At 45.8% G+C, this 18,965-nt stretch overlaps 1 protein-coding gene across 1 annotated transcript in view; it reads left to right on the forward strand.

Moving 5' to 3' along the window:
* The window catches only part of SH3RF3 (SH3 domain containing ring finger 3), a 195,609-nt gene that overhangs the window by 80,047 nt on the left and 96,597 nt on the right, over window positions 1–18,965 (forward strand). The window contains 1 exon segment of the mRNA XM_037070976.1: window positions 18,626–18,702. Coding sequence (XP_036926871.1) covers window positions 18,626–18,702 — 77 coding nt within the window.

Genomic DNA, 18,965 nt, shown 5'->3' on the forward strand with positions numbered 1-18,965 from the left:
GACTTGAAGCGAAACTGTGGCCAGGCTCTGGAATTTAATGAATGTCATCACAAAAGGCAAGAGGTCAAGAAAAGCAGTTTTCACCTGTCTCTCTGTTCCAATTTAATTCATTTGTTGGGGGTAGTAAGGGATGATGCTGAGTGACTAGAAGTTAAGGAGGAGCTGCCACATGCTATTTCTACAGGCCTCAGTGTGGTGGTTGTAGTTGGCTACACCAGAGACCTGCCCCCAGCTCTGCCACTGGTCCAACGCTGCCTTCCTGACTCTGTCGCTTCACCGACTTTGGGCATCACACGATGGTATACATCTTTGGAATAGCCCAGGGACTTACCCAGGGCAACTAGGGCATGCCAGACAATAGGTCCTGCCATGGCCATAGCACCTCATGGATCCTTTTCCTCACTAGGCTGGACTTCCTATGGGGAGAGGACTCAGACCCAGAGTTCTGTGATTGGGGATCAAATGTAGGCTTTGTGATCATGCACCTGGAAAAATCTAGCCCTGTTGGAGGCATGCATTCATCAACACACAGGCCTCCATGTGCCAGGCTGGCATCATGAGGATGGGTTCCAGGCTTGTAGAACAGAGAGCAGGAGTACCCAGGCTCATCAGTTCCCTGGGTCATGGGGCAATGCCAGCCCTAGCAAGTGTCCTGCTAACCCCTCGAAATTCCCAGGCCCTTAAGATTTGGTGTGTCCATCCAAGCTATGACACAGAATGCCTTCACCAATAGGATGGATCCAGGGCCCCTGTGAGATGACAGGGCTAGTCATCTAGAACCCAGACCAACCCTGTCTACTCATGTGCTCCCCCTTGCCTGCATACACAAGTCTTCCCAGGCCACATAAAGAAGGGGTTTTGTGAGGTCTTGGGGCATAGGGTCCATCACATTTTCTTCTGGACCACAATGATGGCTATTGTCATTGATAATTATTGAACTCTCATTGTAAGTTGCACAGTAGTCTGTAGAAAGTTCTGAGCAACTGGCCTGTGTGCCCTGGAAGAGCTGGCAGCCAGAGAGGAGAGGGGCAATTAGGCTGAGCCAACCTGTGTGCCTGCTCCTGACCAGGCTGGTGTGCAGGGCCTGGGTAAGTGGCCCCAGCTGAGTCCATCTATAAGACAGGCTCTGATGTGATCCCTGTGTGCCTATTACTGCATATCATAAAGGGCCGCCCATCATGAGACGATCCTGCTACCATTTAACTAAATTCTAAAACCCTGTAAAGGAACATGAACCATATAAAAAACAAATACCCCCATATTCGTGGCCATGCACACAGCATTGGCGTGACTGAGCCATGCCAGGGGTGAGCTGCATGGATAAGGGAGCCTCAGTGGCTGAGTTTGGGATCCTCAATGTCACTGATTCATCTAGCTATCTTTTGTGTTCCTTTAAAATAGGAAGGATATGTGGAAATTGTGGTTTCTATAGAAATGGCCCTAAAGTACAGTACCTGTGACAAAATGCTCAGGGTCCCAGCAGCAGCAGGCAGTGAGGCAAAACCTAAGGGCCAGTCAGGTGCACCTCCCGCCTCTGTTAGCTGCTGTGCTTCTTATTGTTCCCTTCTCTGCTGCTTTCTCTCCCCTGCCAAGTCTTCCTCCCCTGGGTAGCACACCTCACCTTAGGAAGAACCAGTAGCTTAAATTATTTTCACACACACATGAGTAAAGAAGCCCAGATGATGTGGGTAATGTGTCAGTGCTGTGTTCATCCAATGGCTCTCCCTGCCTCTGACTCCTGTCAGGAGTGGCGTGGGCATGAATCCAGGAAATGGATGTCACTTAATCCTTCCTCTTGTGTGAAATGTTCGGGAATGACCTCAGGCCAAAGGAGAGGAAATAGGAAGATGCCTACCAGTCTCTGCAGAGAGCAGCTGGCACTCTGTGAATGCAGGTCTTGGACCTGGTACAGTGCAGCGTAGGGCAGAGAGGACTCTGCTCACTAGCAGTGTTAACCAAGAGTTTCTGAACCTCTCTGAGCTTATGGAGTTGTCATTAGAGGCCAAGTTCAACACTGTCCTTGCACCTCATGACCCAGAAAAGCTGTCCGGTCTCTCCTAGTGCCTCAGTTGCCTTGTCTGTTAAATAGCAATAGTGGTGCCTCCTGGCTGGCTTGCTGTAGGGTGAAGAGAGAAGACAGAGAGGCCTCTCCTCAGCTGAGCCTGTCAGTCTTGTCTGTAGTGATTCTTTCTGCTGTGCAGAGAATCAGGGAATAAGCCATGAGCTTCAAGATGTCAGATACAATACTCAGGGCTCTGGATGCCTCATCTGTCTACTTAACACTCTCTGCTCTGAGAGTGTCTCTCTGATGTGGTGCAAGCAGAAGATTCTGGAAGGCTGTGGCGAGGAAGGGTGGGTGGGTTCAAGACTGCCTGCAGTCTCAGGTCCTATCTCAGAAGAAGCCTGGGCTCAGTTAGCCTTACCATGGGCCAATGTCCACTTCTGTCAGTGCTTGCTGACCTGTCCCCAGTGACAGGCCGTGTGTGGTGCAGTGCCCCAGCCTCCTACATCTGTTGCCAGAGTATTCTGAGTGTCCATCCCCCGGAATTCACTGCACACCATTATCACCTGGAGGACTGAAAAAATTCAGCCACCTGTTCCCTTCAGGATAGTCATGACCCTGCTCACTTCACCCTGAAAGCTGGGAGGCACTGATGTTGATCCATTTTACAGATAGGGAAACTGAGGCTTTAGGAGAGGAGATTGGACAGTTTTTCCAGGTCACTGAAGGGATTGGTCTGGGGTGTAGCCTTGGTTTGGAAACCTTAGAGCCCCCTCCCACCTTCCATGAGTGGTATAGCCAGGTGGAAACTCACAGGTCTGTCTCAGAGACAGCACAGCCCTTCTTTCATGCTCCAGGATGCACCCCAGCTCCTGACTGACCCCAGGCCTGAGTCCATGGAAGGTGTTCCATGTTGTGGTGCACCCAGGACAGAAGGCTACTCTGAGACCCAGACATTCAGGGGACACATCAGAACAGTCCTGGTCACAGCAGGATGGTGGGTCACCCTAGCATTTCTTTTGTTTACTGGGCTCCAAAGGGAGGTCACTTAAGGCTTTCAGATGATACAAGATGATACAGGTGATTTCAGATGATAAAGATGATACAAGTCTTCTCTCTGATCAGCCAGAACTGCTCACCTGGCCCAATGTGACCTTTAGGGCACTGAGCCCTTTGAGTATCAGGTATATATTACAGCCAGGGCATCCCTCCTTGTGTCGCATCCAACCTGCCTGGTATAGAGTGCTCTCGGGCCTTACCAAGACAGTACCAACTGACTCCTAACTCTGTGCTTCTGGGATGCCCTCATGAATTCACCTCAATAAGTTTGATGCAACCACAATTGCTTCTGGAGATTCCCCACTGCCTTAGGATAGACTCTATGCTCCTTAGCTTGGCTTGCAAAGCCCTTCAAATTTATCCCCAGACTGGCTTTGAAGCCTCCCCACCAGTTCGTGTCCACTTCCGTACTGTCTGTCCCCACTCTGGCTCACCCCTCACCAAGACCAAGGCATCTGACCCCTTTTCCCAGGCTGTTCCTCCTCCCTGTCCCCTCTCTTTCCCACTGTGAAACACCAAGAACCATCCTGCATGGAAACTCCTGCTCCCTGTCTTTAACCACCTGAAATGCCCACTTCCCTTGGTGGCTTTTGTTTCTCCAGTTCCCTTTTCCATGAATCAAACTAATTTCTCCATCACCTCTGTGCCTACAGGACTTTTTCCATACATTTGTCATGGACTATGTTGCTTTTGTCATTGTGTATGTGGCTGGCCCCCTGCACTTTGAAGTCCTTCAGGAACTGGGTACCATGGCTCTTAGTAGGAGTTCATACCTATTCAATTTCTTCTCTGGTGGGCATGGAATTGTGCCTGCCTTGCTGAGTACTGAATGGTCTTGCACATAAAACAAGATGATGCCAGAAATGCCACATGGCTCACCCACCATTGCTAACTCCCCAAAGTCTTGGGATTTGTATTGATGGCTGAAGAGGGGCAGAGCTTGGAGGTGACAGCGGAAAGGCTCCCAAGGTGTGTGATGGGGCTGAGCCTCAGAAGGCCCACCCTTCTCACATTTACACCCTATAAATTATTTCTCCCTGCCATTTGTACACGACAGAGAGTCAGCTTAGTTCCTTGTGAATAATGGAACAGCACCCACATGTTACCTTTCTGCTGGGGAAAGGAGAATTATTAGAAGAAAGGAGAGGGAAAGAGGCTATTTAAGCCAATTTCACTTTAAAAAAAATCTGATTATTTGTTTATAACGATCATTAGATCAAATTAGGAAATTACTTACATTTTAGAATAGTTCCCTCATAAGTCAAGTAATAAACCAAACAGGTGGCTAAAGTCATCACCAAACTGCCTGAGGAACCTTGGTGCATGTAGCTCTGGAAAACCCTGTGTCAGTTAGTATGAGCCAAGTTATGCTGTCGTAACAAGTAGCACCAGCCCTCAGAGGCTTCCTTCTCACCCATAATGCATGGGTCACTATGTCACAGGCAGCAGGTGGCCTGCTTCCACAGTCTCTTCTTCCAGGACTTTAGCACACCTTGAAGCAGAGTCTGTCCTACTACCTGTTTTGGTATATAAAAGTTTAATTGGAGCACAGCTACATCTGCTCATTTATACCTTGTATGTAGCTATTTTCATGCCACAATAGAGAACCTGCATAATTGTGACAGAGAAAATATGGCCCACAAAGCCTAAAATATTATATTTATTTTAATATATTTTAAAATATTAAAAATATTTTAATATATCTGGCCCTATACAGAAAGTGATCGCTTATCTCTGGTGTGGACTGGCTCCAGTCACTGTGACATACAGGGTTGGGGAATGTGGCAACTAGTGTAAGGGCTCATAAAGCCTTCCGCATGCAGGTGACATGTCACACTCCTGCTCATGTGACAGTTGCCAAAGCAAGTCCTGCAGCCCCACTCTAGCAGGTGCTCACAAAGAAGAGAACCAGATTTGGGGAAACAGCCCTCTGTAGCACCATTTTCCCCTCTCTTCTTAAGTTTTTAATTGCTTAACACAGAGGCTGGGAACCTTGAAAAGGTGCTGTCTTCAGATAGTGACTATACAGGAAGAACCAACACTTCTAAAAACCGAAGCTAGCTCCCCGGGACTGCCCCTGTGGCAAACATGGGTTCTGTGGGATGGAGCACCCAGCAATGGGAAAGGCTCCCCAGCAGGCTCTGAGAACTGCCTGGGAAGCTTCTGGGATTGCCCAGCCAAGAACAAGTTCTTTCGCCACACCTTGTGAGTTTCCTAGCTTCAGAGCTTGATGGCTAACAAATCAACTTCAAGTAAGCAAACAGTAACCCTTGAGACTAGGAAAGTGCCCTTTAAAATTAAAGGAAGAGGGGGTGTTTGAAATTCAGCAGTGAAAATATCAAAAGAGAACGTTTCTCCATGCCTGTCCTGTATCTGAGAAGTGAGGAGAACTCAGCTTGCCATCATCCAGGGGTTGTTTTGATGCACCCACCTGCCTCTGAGGAGCCTTTCTCAATGCGAGGCCCAGCCTGTCTCAGCATGACTGTTCTGCAGGCTGGGCCTTGTCTCCACCCAGAACAGACCTCTTGGCAGGACTGCTGAAGGAATGTGGGCCAGGCCACCATTGACCTGCCTTGCATCCTGCGAACTCCTGCTTAGTAGAGAACAGGCACTTACTTTTAGTACTTTGAGAAAGGTATAAATTTAAGTTCATGTCTTATAAGGAGAAACAAACAAACAAACAGATGACATGGGGTGAATAAAAAAATCTCATCCTGAAGACTTTGTGTGAAGAAATTTTTCTTTGGTGAATCTGCAAATCGCTGTACACCCATGACTTTCCAGCCATGCCTTTAAGGTAAGGACAAAGAACACTGTGGCTGCCTATGCCTTGGCTCTGTTTTGATTGGCTGTCAGGCTTTTCATTCATGGTGTTAGGTTGCCAACTGTGTTTCTTTTTCTGCAATGACAAGACAAGAACCACATCCACAGGTTTCTGCCATCCACTGGCAGACAAGAGATGGACATGTCAGAGAAGCTTCCTGGCATCCCGTTGGCACCCGATGAGTGCCAAGAATTCTGGGTGGCAGGTGCTGGCCCAGGAATGAAGGCAAGCTGCTGGTTCCCTCAGCCCATTCTCTTAGGTTTGGTGAGCCCTTTGTCAAAGGAGTAGCCTGTGGCAGATACAAGGAGAGGATCCACCTGGACCACCAGGAGAGAGAACATAGCTCTGTGCCACAGAGCATAGAAAGTGGGAAGCACAAAGTAGATCAGCACAAGGAAAGGTCATGGCAGGTCAGAGCTGGGAGGAAATCAAAAGAAAGGGTATCAAGGATCACTGAGATCACCTTTCCCATCTTCCACATCTCCTCAAGGCTCTGGTGCACAGGCACATTATTTCTGGATAGGAGGATACAAGTAAATTTATAATTTTCTCCACCTTGCCCTGGATCACCTAGCTACCTTATCCCTTTCTCTCCTCCCAGGCTGGCCCCAGTCCCTCTCCAAAGCTCACCTTGCCTGCCCTCTCTCCCAGCTGAGATATGCACCAATCAGTATTCTTACCAGTGGTGCATGAGGGTTCTCTTTCCTCCACATCCTTGCCAACACCTGTTTTTTGTTGATTTATTGATGCTAGCCATTCTGGCAGGTATGAGGTGTCATCTCATTGTGATTTTAATTTGCATCTCTCTGATGGCTAGTGATGCTGAGCATCTTCTTATATGCCTGTTGGTCATCTATCTGTATGTCCTTCTTGGAGAAGTGTCTATTTAGGTCCTCAGCCCAATGTTTAATTGAATTGTTTGTCTTTTTAAATATATTTTATTGATAGCATAATATATTATGCTATTACAGTTGATATTGATATCAATATCAATAATATCAATAGCTTGTTAATAGCATAATATATTAAAGTTGTCCCATTTTCCCCCTTCACTCCCTTCCATTCTGCACACCCTCTCCCACCCACATTTCCCACCTTTAGTTCATATGTATGGGTCATACATATAAGTTCTTTGGGTTCTACACTTCCTATACTATTCTTACCCTCCCCCTGTCTATTTTCTACCTACCGTCTATGCCACTTGTTCTCTGTACCTTTTTCCCCTCTCTTCCCTTCTCACTACCCTGTTGATAACCCTCAACGTGACCTCCATTTCTGTGATTCTGTTCCTGTTCTAGTTGTCTGCTTAGTTTGCTTTTGTTTTTGTTTTAGGTGTGGTTGATGATAATTGTGAGTTTGCTGTCATTTTACTGTACATGTTTTTTATCTTCTTTTTCTTAGATAAATCCCTTTAACATTTAGTATAATAAGGGCTTGGTGATGATGAACTCCTTGAATTTAATCTTATCTGAGAAGCACTTTATCTACCCTTCCATACTAAATGAAAGATTTGCTGGATAGAGTAATCTTGGGTGTAAGTCCTTGCCTGTCATGACTTGGAATACTTCTTTCCAGCCCCTTCTTGCCTGTAAGTTCTCTTTCCAGAAATCATCTGACAGTCTTATGGGTACTCCTTTGTAGGTAACTGTCTCCTTTTCTCTTGCTGCTTCTAGGATTCTCTCCTTCATTTTAATCTTGGGTAATGCAATTATGATGTGCTTTGGTGTGTTCCTCCTTGGGTCCAACTTCTTTGGGACTCTCTGAGCTTCCTGGACTTCCTGGGAGTCTATTTCCTTTGCAAGATTGGGGAAGTTCTCTTTTATTATTTGTTCAAATAACTTTTTCACTTGTTGCTCTTCCTCTTTTCCTTCTGTTATGCCTATAATTTGGATGTTGGAATGTTTAAAGTTGTCCTGGATGTTCCTAAGCCTCTCCTCATTTTTTTTTTGAATTCTTATTTCTTCATTATTTTCTGGTTGGATGTTTCTTCCTTCTAGTCCACTCCATTGATTTGAGTTTCCTTCCCATCACTTTTGGTTCCCTGTACATTTTTCTCCATTTCACTTAATGTAGCCTTCATTTTTTCATCTAATTTGTGACCAAACTCAACCAATTCTGTAAGCGTCCTGATTACCAGTGTTTTGAACTGGACATCTGATATGTTGGTTATCTCTTCATTGCTTAGTTGTATTTTTTCTGGAGCTTTGATCTGTTCTTTCATTTGGGGCTTTTTTATTTTTGCATTAATGAGCCTGTCACATAGTCAGGGTCAGAGTCTTAGGTGTTCACCCAAGAGGGGTTACCCACGTTGCTGCATTGTGATGCTGTATGTGGGGAAGGGGTCCAAGAGGGAACAATGGCACTTTCTCCACTCTCTGCTGGACTTCAGTCACTTCCCCCACTTCTCACAAGCAAATTGGGCCCTTCTGGTGCTGATTCCCAGATGAGTGGGTTTGTGTACTTCTAAGACTTTGTGGTTCTCTCTATCAACCTCTCCTGTGAGGCTGGGAGTATCTCCTGCTGCCGCCTCAACCCCCACAGGTGTTTTTAAGCAGTAATTTGAGGCTTTATTTCCCCAAACTGGAGCTTTGGGTTGTGTAGTATGTCTTGCTCCCCAGTTGTTCCTCCCAGTTTATCTTCCCACAAATTCGGGACCACCTGTTTCACCAGCCGCTGCTGTAGCCTTGCCAGCCAGCTGCAGCCTTGCACACCCAATCCTCCAGCCACTCGAGGTCCTCCTTGCTGCGAGTCCTCTCCACACACCCATGTCCACCTCTCCTACCAGTCTGGATGAGTGTGTCTTCTTTTAATTCCTTGGTTGTCAGACTTCCATACAGTTCAATTTTGTGTCAGTTCTGGTTGCTCTTTGTTTTTAAATTATTGTTGTCCTTCTTTTGTTTCTGCTAGGAAGCATAGTGTGTCTACCTATGTCTCCATCTTGGCCTGAAGTCAGATTGTTTGTCTTTTTGGTGTTAAGTTGTATGAGCTCTTAATATATCTTGGATATTAACCCTATTTGGATGTGTCACTTATTAGGTTGCCTTTTAATTTTGTTAATTGGTTCCTTTGCTGTGCAAAATCTTTTTAGTTTGATGTAGTCTTACTTGTTTATTTTTTCTTTTGTTTTCCTTGTTCAAGGAGACATATCCCAATAGATATTACCAAGAGAAATGTTAGCGAGCTTACTGCTTATGTTTTCTTCTAGGAGGCTTATGGTTTCAGATCTTACATTTAAGCCTTTAATCCAGTGGTCCCCAACTTTTTGGCACCAGAAACTGGTGGCGGGGGTGGGGGTTATTTTATAGCCTGCCAGCAGATGCAGCTTGCCCCTTGCCACTCACTAATCAGGTTTTGAGCTGCAAGCAATTGATTTATTATGGTCTTTGTGCTAACAATAATCTGTATTTACAGCTCCTCCCCAGTGCTAGCATCTCTGCCTCAGCTCTGTCTCAGATCATCAGGCGTTAGATTCTGATAAGGAGTGTGACATCTAGATCCCTCACATGAGCAGTTCACAGTAGAGTTCACAGTCCTATGAGAATCTAATGCCACTACTGATCTGACAGGAGGCAGAGCTCAGGTGGTAATGCCAACAATTTGGGGGATGGCTGTGAATACAGATGAAGCTTTGCTTGCTAGCCCACCACTCACCTCCTGCTGTGTGGCCCCATTTCTAATGGGGTTGGGGACCTGTGCTTTAATCTATTTTTAATTTATTCTCATATCTGGTGTGGTCCACCTTCATCTTTTTTTTGCAAGTATCTGTCCATTTTTCTCAACACAGTTCTGATAATGTCTATAATCGTCTGCTGGCCCAACAGCCTGTGAGCTTTGCTAAGACAGAAAGTATACTTGCCCCCTTTGTAGCTTCAATGCCTGGCATGAAGTCTCCACAAAAAAGGCTCATAGATTCATGAGTGGATGGATGGGTACTCTGAGCTGAACAAAATAGGGTTTTGAAGCCCATCCCTCCTGCAGCTTCTTGCTATATAGAAAGCACCTTCTTTCTGAAGGCATGACAGATACATGTTGGTATATAAATATTGATATTTCATGTAAAGCCAATTGAACTACCTTTGGTCTTATGGACTCACACAGTGAAAGGGGATTCACAGTAGCTACTGGCCAAAGTTCACCAACCAAACTGATGCTCCTATAGGGGAAAGCCTGGAGAAGAAAGCAATGAATGGTGACCCACCTGTGAGTCTTTCTCATGGAATAGAGGCACAAGGGCTAAATCTGTTGGTTGAAATTTGCAAAGCCCCAATGGTGAGAAGTAGATCCCATAGCCCCCATTATGGCCCTCCTCTTCCCTTACTGGTATTATGAGATTTCCATTCCTTGAAGTGGAAGCTTTTTGTGGATTCTGTTCTTCCAGGTCCCCACTTTTAATAATGTTCTGGGGATGCTTTGTTAAACTTTTGGCACACCTGTGACTTTTTGGTCCCAATTCTTGGTCCAGCGAGGTGAGGGCAGGAACTGGAGGCTTGTCCTCACATTACAGATCCAGAGCAGAGCCAGCAAGCTTTTGTCAGCAAAGGGCCAGAGAGTAAATACTTGAGGCTTTCTGGGCCATGTGGTCTTTGTCACAGCAAATGAGCTCTGCCCTTGTGGGTAAAGGCAAACAGAGATAATAGTAAATTGGTAGGTGTGGCTGGGTGCTAATGAAACTTTATTCACAAAAGCAGGAGGCATCAATGGTCCAGATTTGATCTTCAGGTGAATCTGTTCACTCCTGAACCAACCATGGGACTAAGTGAAGGAAATGTTCACATAGACCTGAAGGTAGCAGCCCAGATGCTTAAGAATCAAATTATCTGTGAGCCAATCTGGAGTGCTTGCAGAGAAGGGAATGGGCAGCAGGTAGCACTCAAGGGGAATGGAGGCCTCTTTGCATTTCCCATCTCAGGCAGCCAGCCAGCCAGCTTTCCTGAGGGCTCAAGAAAGAACTGGGCAGGTTATGCCTGCGAAAAGCACAGCCTTCCCTCTCCCAGGGTAGACCGTCATGTTAGGCTCCCTAGCCTCTGATTTCCAGGGTCCAGCATGTGCTCACCTAGCTGACACCACTCCCCCATCCCAGCCTCACAAATCTTCCCCTATCCTCTGGCCTTGCCAGCTGTTTGCTATTCTTTTGGATCCAATAGAAGAATCAGGCCGTAAAATGTTTTATTCAAAAGTTTTCTTTGTAAAGCACATTCATGAGACTTTTAATTTATACTCTGTTATGGAGTGGTAGTGTGTTGAAGAAAATATTCTTATGTAACTGCTCTTATATTTTCTGGACTTGTATTAAAAATTAAACTGGGGAGACTTTTTTTTTCTCAGAGTCGTAGTCTATATCACTGTGTTAAAGAAAGAAAGTTTAAACCTTGTACAGCCTGCCAACCCACAGACCCCCTTTTGCCTCACATTAATCCCAGCAGGAAAATAAAATGGCCTGGTTCCCAGCTATCACTCAGGGGCCCCATTAAAATGCAGTAGCAGGCTCTCTAGCCTCTGGAACAGCCCTACAATTTAGAATCAGGGGACTGTGGCCATAGTACTGCAGCTAGAAACTGAAGCTGGTTTCCAACCACTGAGTCTGGGATGTTCCAAAGAGGCATAGAGCCATGTGGGTCACTGTATGAAAAGATGGCAAGGTTCTCACTGAGAACCTGGACCAAGGCTATGTGAGCCTATGGAACTTCATGGTTTTGCCTCCTGTAGGTAGAGAAAGGAGGCCTGGAAGGCAAACAGTTGCCTACATCCATGGATTACACAGTCTGCCTAGGCTCCAGCCTCTAGACCTGTGCATGTGCTTGAAGGTCAGTGGATATGGGGCACAAGAGAGCAGCATTACTGGGCTCCCAAGCTTGTTTACCCTCTGTTTGCTCACACCATGGGAGTTTCACTTAATGAGGGCATCACCTCTGACCTGTGACCTGAACAGCCGACCCCTTGTGCATACTTGGCTTGTATTAAAAGCTTGTGGGCTGTTTTTAAACATTAGGCCCAACTGGATTGCTGGAGTCATCCATTTTATGGGGTCAGTGCTCTGAGGACCGAGGCCACAGCATCCTTGGGTTACTGGCTCATTCCCCCAGATTGGAGTATATTCATCTGCCTGGGCTGAACTAAGTGTGGGTACATTATGGGGTCTTCTGAAAAGAAGATGTTGTGAACTTGCCTGCCCATAGACAAATGCCTTCCTGTGCTGGACCAGTGACAACTTAATCTGCCCATACTGGGCTGCACTTTTGAGACAAGTAATCTCAGAGGCAAGAAAAATGTCTGTTTTGAGCCTTTGTTACCAATTATTTTTATCCAGAAGCAGCAAGAGCCCCTTGTGTCTTATTCTTATCTCTGTCTGGTTTGTCTTACTCCTGCCAAGCCTTCATCAATCCCTTAAGACCCAGAATAATTTAAAATTAAGCCATTAAAAAATAAAATCAAAGCAGTGTTAGCAATGTGATTCTTAAGAATGAATAGGCTCCTGTGGAGGCCCAGGGCCCAGGAAACCCCATCCAGCATGGTCAGAGATGGAGGGTAAGAGCACAAGAAGCCCTGGTGTTGCATTAAATCAATTTTAAACCAGACTTTTCTTGTCCCTTATGTTCTGGGAGTGATTCATCAAGGGTTAAAGGCACTCCAGACAGTGTGGTGCTGATTTGGAAGCCTGCAAATGCATTGTGCTTATGAATTTCTAATCAAAATCACTTAAAAGAGATCTGTGTTTTGTTCTGTGATACCTGCCAGAAGTTAGTAGGGCTCTGCTGCCTCTCAGGGGGCCTCAGGAGGCCCCAACATCCATAGGTTACCTTCTGCTCAGCATTTGCTGGGGTTATCCCCTCCACTCACCACCACCAGCAATATTGCTTGTCATGGGAGTGTTGATGGAAACCCCTGTCTACATCACGAAGTCACACTTTATTTTCCCTCTGGTTTTTCATTACGCTGTGCAGGGCAAGACAGACCACAGGCTCAGCCCAGCGTCAGTTTTAGGTATTCTCCATCTTGATATTCAGGGAAAGAAATGTTTTCGCAAGTGTGACCTCTCTCTTCTTTCCATTCCAGCTTTAAGTAATAGTTTGCTGGGAAATCCTACTTATTTGCTCTGTAGTATTTATTGTATCAAATTTCAGTGGAGGGCCAGGTTTCCAGCAGAGCTGCCAGCATGCCCCTGCCTGCAGCTTTCTGATGCGTGGCTGTTTGGGATGGCCTTTTGACTGCTCCTGCTATCTGTGTGCCTGGGTAACACCATCCCCAGTCCCAGTCTTTCCTGACCCTCCTTACACCCCAATAAATGGACCATTCTTTGTTCAGCTCACCCAGCAGGGTTGGCAGATGCTGGCAAAGGTGGGTTCTTGAGCCTTAATGCCTCAAGCTCTAGCCCAGTTCACAATCTCAGCCAGCCTTCTCCCTCTGCCCAACAGACAGAAATCAATCTCTTCTGTCTCTCCTGGCCACAGACATTCTTGCCTCCCACTGAATTATGACTTGAGTGGCTGGAGGACATTGGGAGATAAAGACTCCATGCTATCATAGCAAGAGTCAAAATAGTCCATGTCTCAGGTCACTGGTGCTTTGTGTGTGTGGTACTGGTTCAGGCTGTTTTGGCTGTTCCAGGAGAATTGATTTGGACAGGAGACAATGTGGACAAAAGTGGAGTAATGGGTCTGAGGTTTGTCTGAACTAGTCACCTTGTGTGCCCAGTTAACTGCCTTCTGCCTGCATGCCACTGTAACAATCACCTGGCCTTGGCCAGCAGAATGGCTGATCTTCAGGGTCACCCCATGTTCTCCTGTCTGCTCCTGGCATCCCCCACAACAATGGTATGTGTGGAATCGAGGAAAACACAGCATTATCGGCAACCACAGCTTGATCTTAAAACAGGTCTCAAACAATTTTAACCCTCGTGATCTTTAAACAAGTCTCAAACAATTTAACCCTCTTATTCTTTTTATTACTACTTTAACAATGAATCAGCAAATAGTTGTCACTTGTTATTATGAAAATGATAAAAAACTTGAGCATGCAGATTTTAAAAAAATTATCCCAAATTCCAACTCTCCTAAGTACCAGTGTTATCATTTGGTGTAAATTTCCAGATTGTTTCCCACTGAAATACATGCATCTTTTAGAGGAATGAGGCAGTCTTACATAGCCATTTCTATAACTACCTTTCCATTTGCTATATTTCCCATAGCCCTCCATGCCACTCTAAATTCTGTTCATGGCTGTGTGGTGTGTGTGGCATCAGTGGCCATTGAGCCTTCTATTGTGGGATATTTGGGCTACTTCAGTAGTTCAAGTTCTCCATATTATAAATAGTGCTGCAGTGAAATCCTCATATGAACCTTCATTCTGCTATTTTCAGATATTTTAAGATTCATTTTTAATAAGAATTGCTAGCCCCAGTAAGTGTGCTGTACATGTCTGTATTCCCCAAATCAAAGGCTCCTTCTGGTATTCATCTTACTTGACTTTCCACAGCATTTAGCACAGTTGACAATTGCTTCCCCTTGAAAACTCTTGCTCCCTGGACTCAGAGACACCAGTGCTGCTTTTGTTTTTGTCCCCTTTGCCAGTTCCTCTGCTGTGTTAGTAGTCCTCAGGCTGAGTCTCAGGAAACCTGCTCTCCTTGCTCCACACTTTCAGACCATTTCATTCACCTCCCACTCTGGCTTCAGTACTAATAGCCAACATTTATTGAGAGTTTAAATTAAATCATCTCATTTAATACCAACTAATATAGAAGATGAGAGCCTTTATGACCCCATTTTCTCATCTCTCAGGCATCTCTATCTGTCCTTCATTAATTTCCAAAATTTCTCAAACCATTGATTCACATATTTCACTTGGTTTTTCAATTGTTTTAGGTGGGAGGTTAAATACAGATCCTGTTGCTACATTATAGTTGAAAGTAGAAGTCCCTTACTCCTGTCATAAACATTAGAAAGCACATGCTCCATGACATTAGTTGTCCAAGGTCACATAGACCCAGGCTTGCACACTTGGGAGCTAAGGCCTTAATTATGAGCCTACATTTCTGTGCAGATAGGCTATATGCTGATAATCCCCAAACCTCTACTTTTATGACAATGCCCTCCTCTCAACTGCCCTCATCTTCACCACGTCATCATCCAGGTATGTCAAACTCAAGATGTCCAACACTGGTGACCTCCCCCAGCTCTCATACTCCCCTGTCTCTTTAAATGGCATCTCCACCTGGCCAGTTGCTAAGACCAGAAACTGGACTCATCCTCCTCTCTTGTGCCCTTCAGGTAATGAATGCCCTGGGTCTGTGGGTAGAGGAGAGAATAACAGGCTCCTGCATATGCCCATGTCCTGATCCCAGAAGATGTGAATATGTTACCTCACTAGAAAAATAGACAAGGAACCTGAGGTGGGGAGCTTATTCTGGAGTATTCAGTGGTCCCAGTATAATCACAAGGATCTTTATAAGAGGGAGGCAAGAGGTTCAGAGTCAATGAGAAGATGTGATGATGGAAGCAGAGGTTAGAGAAATATTTGAAGATGATACATTGCTGTCTTCCAAGATGGAGGAAGAGGCCACAAGCCAAGAAATGGAGAGGCCCATGGGAGCTGAATGAGGCAAGGCATGGATTATGCATTAGAGACTCCAAAAGGAGCATCGTCCTGCCAACACCTTGGTTTGGGACTTTTGACTTTCAGAACTGTCAGATAGGGTAACTGTGTTGTTTGAAGTCACTGAGTTTGCTATAATCTGTTACAGCAGCTATAAGAAACTCATACAAATGGCATGGTAAATAAGCACATGGCCTCCAAACTCTGAGTTCAAGCCCAGCCTTGGCCATATACTGTCTGTATGAATATGCCATTCATTTAACCTCTCTGTGCCCCAGTTTCCTCATTTTCTAAAATGCTGATTTGAAAAAAAAACTTTATAGGCTTATTTGAGGATTAAATGCATTATTCCAGATGGAATGCTGATGAGCTCTGGAGGAGGAGGAGCAGCTGTTATTATTCCTGCTCTTATTGTTCTTACCTACAACTTATAGATGTAAAGATCCCTCTCCTTCTCCATCCCCATACCTCTGATCCAGACCTTCCTCAGTGCTTCCTAATGGGTCTCCCTGTGAGTTGTCGGTCTGATTCTATCTTTAGCTTTCTCTTGCCAGCCTTCAGGGGATCTCTTTGCCCTCAAGGTGAAGACCAGAACCTCAGTGGCTTAGGAGGCCTTGCACAGACTGGCTCTGCACCACTCTGGGCACTTTTCCTTATGGCTCACTCTTCCTTTCTTTCAGTTTCTTCAAACTTGCTGAGCTTGCCTTTGCCAGCCCTTGCTGAGTAGACCAGTCTACTCCTTCACCTATCCCGACCCTTACCACCTTACCTAACAGGTCCATCCCTGCTCACAGAAGCCCTCTCTGGCCACACCCCAGGTGAGGTCCTTGTTGTATATTCCTTTGGTTCTACGCTTGTGGGGACCCCTATGTCTATAATGACATGTCTAATGCTTGTCCTCTTCCAGTGCTAGCCCTACACTGAGATCAGAGGCTGTGTCTGTGCCCAGCCTGTCCTCACAATCAGGTGGTCAGCTGATGTCAGTGAGGACCTAAAATATGTTACATGCAGGCAGAACAACCCTACAACTCAACTGACCATCACACTACTTGCTTTTGTGGAGAGCTGAGGAGGGGCTTTCTTATCAACTTACCAACCAGTTCTGACTTTGCTTAGCCGATGAACTCCACACTGGAGGTGCTCATTGACACTCCTGCCCCTGCCTGTTTGAGTGAGTGAAGGGGACTAACATCTGCCCACACCTTTCTCTGAGGACCATACAAGGAGAGCTGTGGGAAAACAGCCCTAGGGGTCTTGCCCATACTCCAGGGGAGGAAGAGTCTGGAACCAGGTGTCCACACCTGTGGCTGTCACCTTCCCATCTGTTCTGCCACTCTGTGGAGGCTGGTCCCTGGACAGCCATGGTGACTTCCTCCAGCAACCACCTTGAAGGAGAACATCCCCAAGCTTTGATGGGTGCTGTCTTCTAGTCTCTGTCTCCCCTCTTATGTTGGGCAGCTGTGATGAGCATGTGGAAGTCCCCTCAATTTATCAGCAGAAGGAATGTCTCACCTTTTAGCCCAGCTCTCACACAGCACCCCAGAAAATGGAATCTGTGCATCAGCCACAGGAATGATACTTGTGCAGGGGCTGCCTTTGGAAATCAGCATTTTCTCTTACAGGAATAGGATCTTAGAATGGGAAGTCCTTTGAGACTTTGAGGGATCTTGGAGAAATGAGGGGAGTTATGCTTGTGTTGCATGTGCTCATTCCACCAGGCACTTGGTTCTTTAAACAAGAAGTAGAATTTCTAACATCTTAGAGGTTGTGGATGTGCTATGATTTCCAGCACCTTTCATGACTCCCGGTGGAGTAGAGAGGTCAACCACCTAGAGAGGGTTGGGAGGTTGCCTTAGCATTTGGAGCTCACCAGCTAAGCAAGGTCAGAATGGGTCAGTGAGTTGAGTTATATTATTTCCCTGTGGGCTGCTGTAACAGTACCACAAACTGGGTGGCTCAAAGCAACAAGGATTTATCCTGCCACAGTACTGGAAGACAGAAGTCCAAAGTCAAGGTGTTGGCAGGATTGATTTCTTCTGGAGGCTAAGGGAGAATCCAGCCTAGGCCTCTCTTTCAGCTTGTAGTGGTTGCTACAGTCCTTGGAGTTCCTTGGCTTTATAGATTCATCACACCAATCTATGCCTCTGTTTTCATATGGCTTTTCTTCCTCTGTGGGTGTCTCTGTTCTCCTTTTCTCTCTCTTATAAGGACACTTATCATTGGATTTAGGATCCATTCTAATAAAAGGTGATCTGATTTTAGAATCATACAGTCACCTTCATAGGAACCAGGGGCTATAACTTGGACATATCTTTTGGGGGACACAGTTCAATTTATTGTGTCCTCTGAACAGCAAAATAGGGTGCTGCCCTGGGGAATGATGGGGGCTAGCTGGGGAAGCTGGGTGGTGAGGAGATTTGGAGACATTGTGTCCCTCATGAACTATGCCTAAAGATCTCTGTGCAGGAATTGCCTTGGCGAGATGATCACACAGACTATATCTCTCTGCTGGGCTCCTAACCACTCCCCTCAGCCAGCTTAGCATGCACCTGGTGTTTATTGGAACCACCTTGAAGCAGACCTTCCTCCAGTCATCTTCCTGCATAATGAACCCTTGAAGCTTTGAGCCCCTCAGGGCCTGAGGTGGAGACACTGTGTCTTTCAAGTCTTGCTGCACTACAGCATGCCCCTCTGTTCACAGCCAAAGGAACAATTTTCTGCAGAGATTAATCTTAAGTTTCTTGGAATTCAGTTTTTAAATGAGCCCAGGCTTTATAGCATGAAAGGTTTACTCTGGATTTTCTTTTTACAAACACAAGAATAAATAATTCAAGTTCTAAGATTAAAAATGGGCTTCCAGAAACTGCCTTCTTCTGTGTTAAGCACAGTTTGGTGCTGATTATCCCAGATTCAGGCTACAGAGAAGTGTTCTGAGCAGCCAATTCAGGGGCCTCTTGAAAGCTGACTTGGGCCCCATGTGATGGGCCACCAAGCTCTCTCTAGTATATTGGAAAACCATTATTAACAACTCAGGCAAGGCAAGTGGCCCTGAGGAGAGAGCAAGTGTCTCTGGACTTCAACTCAACTTTGTCTTTCTCTTCCCTGGGCAGAAGCCTCCTGTCAACTCATTGTCTCCTCTTATCTGTTTGTAGGACTCCTCCCCAGCTGGATCCAACCCAGTGGCTGAGCAGCACTGCACAGCTCCCAAAGGCCAGCTGTCCTTCAATATGTGAGCTGCTGTTATGTTTTGGGGCCCATTCTCTCTGCATGTCTCTCCCCTTATTGCTAGCTTGTAAATGTATAGTTTCTATAGGGTTGTCTCTTTTGTTACTAGTGGGCCATTTGAGTTGTGTTCCTCTACTAGTACTACTGATGGGAAAGTGCAGAAAAGTCAAGCAGCTTTTTAAGTGTCATTGTCCCTAGGATATTAATCATAAGCAGGGAGGATAATCAAAATGTCCTGATACAGGCACTGGCCAATCAGAAAAGGAC

Source organism: Sturnira hondurensis, unplaced genomic scaffold, assembly GCF_014824575.4.
Source record: "Sturnira hondurensis isolate 20B ecotype Veracruz unplaced genomic scaffold, ASM1482457v3 Scaffold0001304, whole genome shotgun sequence".
Lineage (NCBI taxonomy): Eukaryota > Metazoa > Chordata > Mammalia > Chiroptera > Phyllostomidae > Sturnira > Sturnira hondurensis.